Source organism: Bidens hawaiensis, unplaced genomic scaffold (genome assembly GCF_021521415.1).
Source record: "Bidens hawaiensis isolate Kalapana, Puna unplaced genomic scaffold, B.hawaiensis_p1.1 tig00012328_1, whole genome shotgun sequence".
Taxonomy (NCBI): domain Eukaryota; kingdom Viridiplantae; phylum Streptophyta; class Magnoliopsida; order Asterales; family Asteraceae; genus Bidens; species Bidens hawaiensis.
This window is the reverse complement of record NW_027492003.1, coordinates 687718-698150: the sequence shown is the minus strand read 5'-3', so window position 1 is coordinate 698150 and position 10433 is coordinate 687718. Positions and strand designations below refer to the sequence as shown.

The 10433-nt window shown below is 34.0% G+C and overlaps 1 protein-coding gene across 2 annotated transcripts; it reads right to left on the bottom strand.

Annotated features, from left to right (window-relative positions):
• Positions 1-2457: 2457 nt before the first annotated feature.
• Positions 2458-9917, bottom strand: LOC143540744 (uncharacterized). 2 transcript variants are annotated; one of them, XM_077033726.1, is made up of 4 exons: positions 9421-9917; positions 8673-8816; positions 8167-8562; positions 2458-3140 (listed from the first exon to the last, which is right to left on the bottom strand). In XM_077033726.1, exons 1-3 carry the CDS (start codon positions 9792-9794, stop codon positions 8181-8183), a joined length of 900 nt encoding a protein of 299 aa, XP_076889841.1. In that variant the 5' UTR covers positions 9795-9917; the 3' UTR covers positions 2458-3140; positions 8167-8180. The 2 variants fall into 2 exon arrangements, with proteins under 2 accessions (XP_076889841.1, XP_076889840.1); XM_077033725.1 differs by lacking the exon at positions 2458-3140 and having other exon boundaries at positions 7510-8562.
• Between the last annotated feature and the right edge of the window lie 516 nt (positions 9918-10433).

The window sequence follows — 10433 nt, the reverse complement described above, 5'->3', positions numbered from 1 at the left end:
TAGTTTTAACTTATAACTAAAATAGAATTGATTATTAAAACACCATATATATACTATGTGTTTTATAAATTGCAGAAGTAACTAAATAGATTTTGAAGTATCATAATCTAACAATTAATCTCAAGTAGCATTAAACACATCTTAAAATGGCATGTAACAGAAAAATGAGCAGAAAAAAATAATTGTCGGCAATGCAATGCATAATATAAAGTGGTAAAAGGAAAAAAGGAGAATAAATTGTGTCGGCTAAGCAACATAGAAATCCACCCGATATTGACACTTATACCAATCATTTCATTCCTCTTTTTTAACCCCATACCCACAACCAACCCTAGCATGCGTCCTTTTTTTTTTCTTAAGACCTCACAAATTTTCATTCCACACACTAGCCAAAGCTAGCCAAAACATGCATACCATCAAAACACACAACCAACCCCCTTGAAAATTAATTGTAAAAGACTTCCATTCCTCCCATGTTACGTAATTTAGTTTAGATCTATTTCGTACCAAAAGGAAGCTCATCACCTTGTTCTCCTCTACTACGTTAGTCGACTGAATCATCGCCCTGTCATGAATCACCTCGTTTCGGGCCTTCCATATCCACCACATCAAAATCAACACCATAACATAAAAAAAACTTTAGCCTTTTTCTTTTTCTTTGGTAAAAAGGAGAACTTATACACCTTGAGGATATCCCAAACTCGATAAGCGTATATCGTAGGGACCCGACACCAACCAGAGATGGCTTGTCATACCACTTGTGCAAGACCACACGAGACAAATATATGTTCCGTTGATTCGGTATGATCCCCTCATAGAGCACACCTAAGCGAGGGAACGATAATATTACGGGTCACCAAAGCGGCCCATGTAGGTAAGCATCCAATTCCGCTCTCCAAGCCACCAAATTAACCTTTTTTGGGCACCAAATTATTCTACCTAAACACAAACTCGGGCAGTTTACCACACTCGTTTGCAAGGTGCAACTTGATACTCTTAACATTAAACGAGCCCATTTCGTCTAGATCCCACCATAATTTGTCACCGCTCCTTTCTAAAACCACAGTTTGACATACTCGAAGCAGCTGCCCGAATTCTTCCACCTCATGTAATGATTCGGGATATCGTGACCAATCCCACTGTCCACATATAAAATTAGACTCCATGAATAAATAAGTCTCAGTCGTGGAGTTCTTTTCCATCTCCAATGCGAACAATCTCATAAACCGGGAGTAAAAAGGTTCGTTTCCAATCCAGAGACTGGATTAATTCTAACATAACCTTTATTTTTTCTTTTATTTGTTTACTCGATGCCTCTACTCACATGTGAACCAAATCAGGATCAACACCTTCAACCTCCCCCCCCCCACTTAATCGTGATTTGGATGTGCTTCTCATTACAACGATGTCAACTCATCTTCTCAAGCCAAACTCATCTCTTCTTCCTGCTATACAAACTTCGGACACCTTGCTAATGATTGTGTAATTGACAATTGTAACATTCGTTATTTCTCTATCCTGATATCCACCTGGTTCACTTCGATCCTCATTATGTTGAAACAAGCCTCCTCAAACTCTAACTAAGCCATGACAAGGGTGTAAATGAACCAAATTGGGTCGTGTGCTACTCTAGATCGGTTTGTTAAAAACTCGAATCAAACTGAGCTTCACTTATAGAGTTCAAGTTGCTCGTGAGCCTACTAATTATATAACTTTTTATGTAATGAATTATACACACACACACACACACACACACACAAGGTCATGGTAAAAATAAATAAATTTTATTGCACATAAAAATTAAAAATTAAAAATATATAAAATAAATAAAATTTTAAAATAATAAACAACTCGAGCTCAAACTCTTGTAATCAAACCCCATAGGTTTCATTGACACGTATGTGGCTTTACATAGATGCAAGGCTTGTCTTTTGAGTCACATGAATTCATTATTTCGACTCAAAATTGCATAACATAGATGTTATTTTTGGCTCAATTCTTGATTCACACATATATGCACCTTATTTGAACCTCACATGCCCAATTGGACTCTTTCTTGATCAATTTCACGTTGTTTCCACATAGATTCTTGCTTCTTGATTGGTTTTCACTCAAACCTAATAAAAAAACTAGCATCTTGTTCTTCTATTTTATTGTAGTCTTGCCTCATCTAACTTCTTGCTTTCTGTTGATAATCAATCAAAGTCTTTTGCTATTGATTGACACTCCTTCTTGTTGATCTTCACTTCGGTTATGCCTACAATTGGTTCTGATACCATTTTATTTTGGGCAAGAATCAATCATTAAACAAAATAATAGATAAACAACCACATCATACACATGATTTTGTGGTTAGTTCCAACCACGACTCAAAACTCTCAAGACTCAGACTGTTAAGACACTTCATAAACATAACATGGTCCTAAACTTAACCTAACTATTACTAAATTAATAAATAAACAAACTCAAACTAGATAGCCTAATCTAAAACCAACTGATAAACATAAACCCCAAGAAACGATTATCTCTAAACAATTCAAACTTTTATCTTCTCTTTGTTTACGGATACCTCCATTCAAATGTGAACCAAACCGCGATTAACATATTCACATTTTTTGAATACCATACATTGATGTATACTAAAACGACTTCCATCTGTCACGTCATATAAAAATTATAAAAAATGTTATACGTACGCTAAATAACTTCACAATACATAACCTAATGTTCGATAATATAAAACTCCATCCAAGCATATATAGTTCATCTTTATGTATGTGTGTTAATCTTTTGATATTCTCTGAGAAAAATATCATAATCAAAGTAACAAAAGCTACAAACATTGAAATCCTTAGAAAGTAAAAATATATAGTACATTGAATAGAACAAAGAAACATATGAAATCTTTAACTTAATAAAGTGATATATAATAGAAGTGAGAAGTAACATATGAAAGAAAGTTGTGTAAATAGTCACTTGATTCCAAGAAGAGAGCTAGGGAATAAACAATTAAGTAGCTAGACTAAAATCAATTTAGTCAATATGCCTAAGTTAAAAGTTTGAACTTGTCATCAATAAATACCTGAGATATTATTGATATAGTCTTGGTGAATGACTTGAGTGCATATTAAATCAACCGTCTGTGTAAACAAAACAAAAAATAACTTGCATAAGAATTGCAATCTTTATGTCAATTTCCCTACCATACATATATGCATTATATCTAACTATGCAACATAACAAATTTTTTAAAGACAACTGAGATAATTGTATATATGCATCATATCTAACTGTGGAACATGCTAAGTTACCAATTAATATCTTAAAACATTATCATTATGAAACTACATGTCTTTGCAAGCAATATTAGGTTTACACCTAACAATTCAACGCTCAAACCCGTTACACTAGATATATAAAACCAACATCTTAAACGAGCTAAACTACGTAATTCTAATACGGTAATACCAACTGCTAAGATCGCCATGTAAGCCCACATACACCGATAAATACATTGTATTTTTTATTTAATATTACTAAACGACAATTGAATTTCTGAACACTATCTATCAATCATGCAACCATTTTGATGTGTTTGTTACCTTACACGTCATATTTTAAATCACAAGTGTACCAGGTTAATGTTTAACTAGTGAAAAAGATGAAAACTATTCTTAAAGTGATGAGAGTTGTAGGACATTGTTGTATCATCATCCATGACTATGCACCCACTTGGTGTCCCCACTAAGCAACCCATCAAATGAAAAAGAAAAGAATTAGTTAGGCGAATAACATGCCAAAAAATAGGGTTTTCCTACAAAGCATCTAGCCCCAGTTTAGGTGCATGTAGCTACAAAAGAACACAAAACATGCATACAAACAAGAATAACTCAATTATTTCTAGCTAGACTTCAATCTACAAACGGTAATGATTCATCCATCTTAGCATACTAACCTAAGATGACAAAATAATGTTATACTATTTGTTGTTAATATATATATTATGATATTATCTCTTATGCTATGCAAATAAATTATGTTATACACACATCATATAAGGTAAAGTCCCAAGTTAAACCAGTTTATTTGCTAGATAGAACATAAATAAGAAGATAAATCATTCAAATTTTCAACATAAAGAGAAATTAAAACACAAGAAAATTGTTAAAATGCAATATCTACTCATCTATATTAAATTTTAAAAAATAAGTAAAGAAAGAAACATAACCCACTTATTTATAAAACCTACATATGTGTAAGTTATGTGTATCATGTGTAGGAAATAATATTGCCTACACATGTGTAGTTACGTACACGATTAAAATGTAGTAATTTCAAACTTCAAGTCACTGATTAGTTTACTTGAGGAACCAATATTGATAACTAGTTGGCTATGTTTCCTAATTGCAATACGTTTCCTATTTGAATTGTAATTAAAATAGGTAATATGTTGGCTAGCAAGTTATGTTAGTCTACATAAACCGAGTTATGGTTAAACCCAAATAACATGTGAGATGCGACCGAGTCAGGGTTCATCAAGAGTAACACGAATATGTAACAGAAGTTTGATCGACAGTGGATATTGCTGTTCATTTAAGTACATATACGAAATCAGTTATAACCTAAGACATTAGACACACATCCACACTGTGTAGATGGATCTGGATGAGCTCATTGTCTCCCATGCATATTTAAAATTTATGTAGTCCATCATATACTAAAATAAAAGTGAATAGCATCAAGTTACAGGGATTAAAATAAAAGGCATGAAATAGAGTAAATGGTATTGGTGCTCCTCCACTTTGATAATTATAATTGTTCTAGAAAAAGGGAATCACTAGTTGTATCTTTGAAAATGATATCCTGATAGCTAGTACTAGAAAACTTAACATCTGGGTTCCTGACAGGTGAACCCTTTTGGGAGGTAAAAGTAATTGAAATTGCTTAAAAGCAAAGCATGATAAAGAGCAGATTGCCAAAGTGTTAGCAAAGCAACAATATTATATATAGATTTTTATGCATGTTTTGTGGCTAATAAAACACATTCTCTTTGTTCAATATTTAACTCATAAAATGACCTAAAAAGGTTTCCCACTTAAAGCAGTGTAGGTGATTGGTGAGAAAATGCCTTCTAAACTTTTCATATCATAAGAGGATTAAATAAGAGGAAATCAGTTAAATGACCTAAAAACAATCAAAGGGACACTTTAACCACATTATATTCCTCTAGCCTTTTGACTAAATATTATTGAACTAATAGAAGACTAACTCATGATTATATCTTCTAGGTGATCTCAACTTATTCAAAAAGGAAAAAAAAAAAAACTTTCTCCTGACGCGATTAATTTACGCAAGTCGATCATTATAGTTTCAGATGATCAGCTAGCTTTTCAGTTTCAGGCAGTTTCTCCTAGTCAAAACGACGTCGTTCCAATCAAACTATTATCCTGGTGTTATTGTGTCGTATCGTAAACTACTTGATTTTAAATTTAAACCACATTTTTTGTCACGGGGAGAGCGCTTTATTCCTCATCAGCATTAGGTGTAGTAGAATTGTGCTTCAAAAAAGATAGAATGACATATTGTGGTGATGTATCATCTTGTTACTTTGTTAGTGACTTAGTGGTCTACACATTTCATAATCATACACTTAAATACTTTTCATAATCAAACACTTACATACTTTTCTTGAAAGAGCCATTAAATTTTTTTATCTTTCATTTCATAAACCCCTTAAAAGAATATAGCTTCTACATTTTCTAGAAATAGATAATATTAATGATATTAAATTGACAACCCGCTCTCCCATTTTACTGTGTATTTTCTTAATTAAGAAATAAATACATAAATAAATGCATGGTAGTATTGAACACTGACAATCATTATCAATCAATTTCGTAGGACCAAAGGACCATACTGACTCTAGATTAAGGACCATCCATTTTGGTGGGCTTCTAAAAGGTTCATGCAACTTGGCTATTAATAAAGTACAAACTCTAGAGTATATTTTAGGTGATAAAGATGTTAGATGCCTAGAGTGAGTTCTTGATTTGCACCACCCCGGCCTTTATCAAAATTTAGGATGTGAATTGATCATGTGCATATGTACATGCCTAAACTCACAAATATAGAAATTATAGTTGATGTACATATATATACATCTCTTTAGTTCTAAGATGAAAGTTAGTATTATTTTTGAACAATGAACACCGACTAAACCCTTGGAAAACTCTCAGGAGGTTTAAGGTTTAATGTTGTGAGACCTAATCCATCCAGGTGTTTCGGCTAGACTTAAAGTCCAAGAATATAACACATGAGTGGGAATCGAACTCGCAATGTCAAACATAAGATATCTATATGCAAGGCCGGCCATGGCATATGGCAGGGTAGTCGACGGTCATAGGCACTATTCGCTAGGCCCGGATTTTTTTAATTATATATATATATATATATTTTTATAAAAAAAACTATATCTATACTTAATGTTTTAACAAAATTACATAACAACTAACTTTGGCTAGTGGCAAAGGGATATGACTTTCAACCAAAAGGTTGTGGGTTTTAGCCTCATTTGAGACATGTTTTAGCCTATTTTTAAATATTAGTTTTTAAACAACCCAAACTATAACCTAGGAAGCCAATTTAAAATTTAAATTGTTTAAACAAAAAAAAAGTACTCTTTTTTACTTTATGCTCAAAATATTTTTCGCCTTCGGCCCAATTTTTTTTCCAATTTTCGTAGCCGGCCCTGTCTATAGGTAAACTTAAGGTAAAACTCGTGTCACCTTACCAACCTGGTGATGGGAGTTCTAAGATGAAAGTAGATAACTACCTATGTTCAATGATAGTGAAATCTAACATTTGCATTTTTTCTGACACCCATAGGACTAACCAGTTACCACACAGGAGGCAAGCCTCTTGATTGAGCACAGTATTCTTTTATTCGGTTACTGTTTCTTCTTAAAGGCTGGGACCCTGATTTAGATCGAAGACGGGGATTCCAACTCAAAACTGGGGTCGGAAACAGGAGATTCACACAGTTCGGATCATGATTTAGATCTGGAGGTTCAAGAAACGTGCTTCGTAGGAGAGTTATTGGGGGTTCAAATGGCTGGATTTGAAAATCAGTTAAGAGATATTATAGTTGGAGAAATGAATGTCAATGGTTTAGGATGAATTATTTGTGTTTAATTAGCATGGGACTTGGGTTAGAGTTAAAGGGAATGGGTGCATGACTGCAGGGTGCTAAAGAGGGTTGAATAAATTGAGGTGTGGGGTCTAAGTGCTCTTGGTGTTTGGTCTTCGAGTATAGCGGTGTGGTTCAAAAGTCTTCACCGCAGCTTGCTAAAGGAATTTTGGAGTTTAGGTGTAGGCAATTGTTATGTTTGTTTTCGTGGTTGTCTCAGCTTCTGGCTGGGTGTTGGTTCATGTAATCTCTTTAAATTAATTGAATGATATTTGCTGTTCAAAAAAAAAAAAAAAAAGGCTGGGACCCTAACCATCACTTCAGGAGTAACTAAAAAGCATCAAGGACTCACTATGCAGATTAATGCAGTCTTTAATGAAAGCAATAATGGCGGTTTCTATTTGTTTAATTTGGAAAACAAGAAACGAGTACGTTTTTAATCTAAGTAGGTGTTCGATTAAAAAAATGGTGGCCAACATTAAAGCTTATTCCTTTCTATGGGTTAAAAATCATAGTCACGGGCGAGTTTGGATTGTGAATCATGGTGCAAATTTTATTTTATTAACTTCCCGTTGTATGTTATATGTTCGGTTATAGTTTTAATTTCTACTCGTTGGGCATTTTGCTTCTTGCTTGAGATTCCTTTATTTTTTTTTTTTATAAAATCTAGCCATTTAAAAAAAATTAATACACATTGTTCACATAAATCCCTTATCCCCACCTAACAATTAATAAGATTCCAATAATACATCTATCACATCCTTAAATAAAAAGATGTAGTAAATAACCAATATTTAAAAGATGATTAATTCAAAAGTGTTGGAAGTATCAAGTAACTTTGATGAAAAAAATGATATATTATATGATTTTTTTTAAATGAAGTCTTTTGTGATCAAAATGCTTACTTTTTAGCTTTTATGCGAGTTGTGATCAATGTGTTACTTAAATTCAAAGTTTGAAAAGTAAGCATGTACATGTACCTTAATTAATATCATCAGTTCCTCATTATTGGAGGCACAATATCCCCAAGCAACCCTTGATGATCAACCAAAGAACGTTGAAAAGATGTCGAATGCTGTTGTTCTTCACTAGATACTACTTGTGGTTGTGATTGTGGCTGTGATTGAGAAGCACCAAGATCACCAGCTTGAGGCAATCGCGGTCTCAAGTAATTATTAAAATGTTGTGAGGCTGAAGAAGGCGCCAATAATCTCGCATAGGGGACTTTGTGGTGATTTATTAGTCCTCTTGGGAATCCGACAGTGTGATGACAGTGTTGGCCTTCATATGTTGTAATTACAGTTGTAGGATCGGTTGATGATCGCTCCACTCGTTTCTTCACCGTGCATTTACTGTTCGTGCAACGATAGTAGCTCCTTCAACATAACACAAGAGAAAACATGTTTAGAAAACAAAAGGTGTATCAATGAGTAAAATTTGGATATGAAGTTTTAAGAGGGAGTGAAAATATAATATGAAATAAAACCTAGGAAAAGGGCTATTTTTAACGGCTTTTTGCCCGTATTTTCTCCATTTGTAACCGTCTTCAAGATGATCGATTTCACTCTTGGTTACGAATGCAACGCGTTGCTGGCGAATTCGTTTCGGCCCTTTCTTTTTAATCTTACCCCTGGAAAACAATATATATATATATATATATATATATATATATATATATATATATATAAATAAAAGCTTTTGTTATATATGATATATGGTATATATGCACAGATTCACTTATGTCATTTTATGTGATAAAGTGACACCACAAACAGCACGCCAAAACCAGACCCACGCCATTTCCGCCGCAATAGCGGCGGTGTTCACGCTGATAAGATATATTGGCGATAAAGAAAGACTCTAAATTTGTATAATTCAACAAAAAAATTAACATTATTATTATTATTTTAAACGGCAAAAATTTTATTAAAACGATTAAAACGAAACCCTGACTAGCAAAAAAACCCAGTCAGGATATTATTAATATTATTAAGAAAGAGAAAACAAACGAAACGACTCTGACTCTGAACCATGAACCTAAGAAAAAAAACAAAAGTAAAACCGACTAGCCAGAAACTAGCAGAATATTATTAAAAAGAGAAAAAATGAATCGACTCTGAACCATGAACCTAAGAAAAAACCAAAACTAAAACCGACTAGTCAGAAACTAGCCAGAATAATATTAGTTACGCGTCTGATACCGGTACTAAAAACATTACCACTAACTCACTCACCCAGTCTCGGACGAGCGCGTTTTCCCACTAGAACCCGCCTCACCCGAAACAGCGGACGACTCGGGTCGATCATCTGATGAGCTAGAGGACGCCAAGGGGTTCGACACCGACAAATCCCCTGCGATCTCAACCGATCCTATCTTTGACCGAACCGAAAGGTCCTCAACCGAATTACTCTCCTCCAACACACTACAACTAGCTCCCGAATCGATCCTATCGAAATCGGGAGGTGGAGGGTCAGTGTTCCATCCAAACTCACTCAGTATGTAGCTGTCTTGAATATCGGTTATCCCGAATAAACCGTAGTCGCCCGAGAGCGGCCACGTGGGGTCTCCGGTGACTGGATCGGAGGTGTTGTGATCATGATCATCCATAGAGGTTAAAGATTGAATTGAAAATGAAGAATATGTTTTAGAGAGAGAATGGATTAGGGTTTTAGGATATCGAGAGAGAGTGAGAATAAGAAGAATAACGCGTTAAGTGAATTGGTGGAAAAAGATATAATAATATTATTATTGATTAAAAAAGCAACTGTCATACATCGTTGGTTGAATTATAGTGTACGGATATAATGGAAATTACGCGCGTAAATTTAAGTTGTGTAAATAAAATAAAAATAGAAAAACAATTTTTTTTTTCTCAAACTAAGTACGTATACCATTGTGACCCGTAAATTAATTAGTGGACTGCTTGTCTATTTTATGTTTTCGTTTATTTTACAAGTTGGGTCGGTTTAGTACTTTAAACATTGGTGTGTGTTATGTTTATGTTTTAGGTTGGTTTAAGTCGTGATGGGCTATTTTGTTTCTTTGGGTTTCATGCCAATAAAGGATGAAATCGATATCGATCTCATGATTACAAGGACATTTGTTGTTGTAACATCCTAGGTTAATCATGCATCTGTTATGGACATGAAAGATTTTGGTTCACAAGTATATGTTCTGTCTTTTAAATTACCAATGTGCTTTGGGGCTTAATGCTAGTGGATTAGAGGAGAACTTCACAGTTAAGTG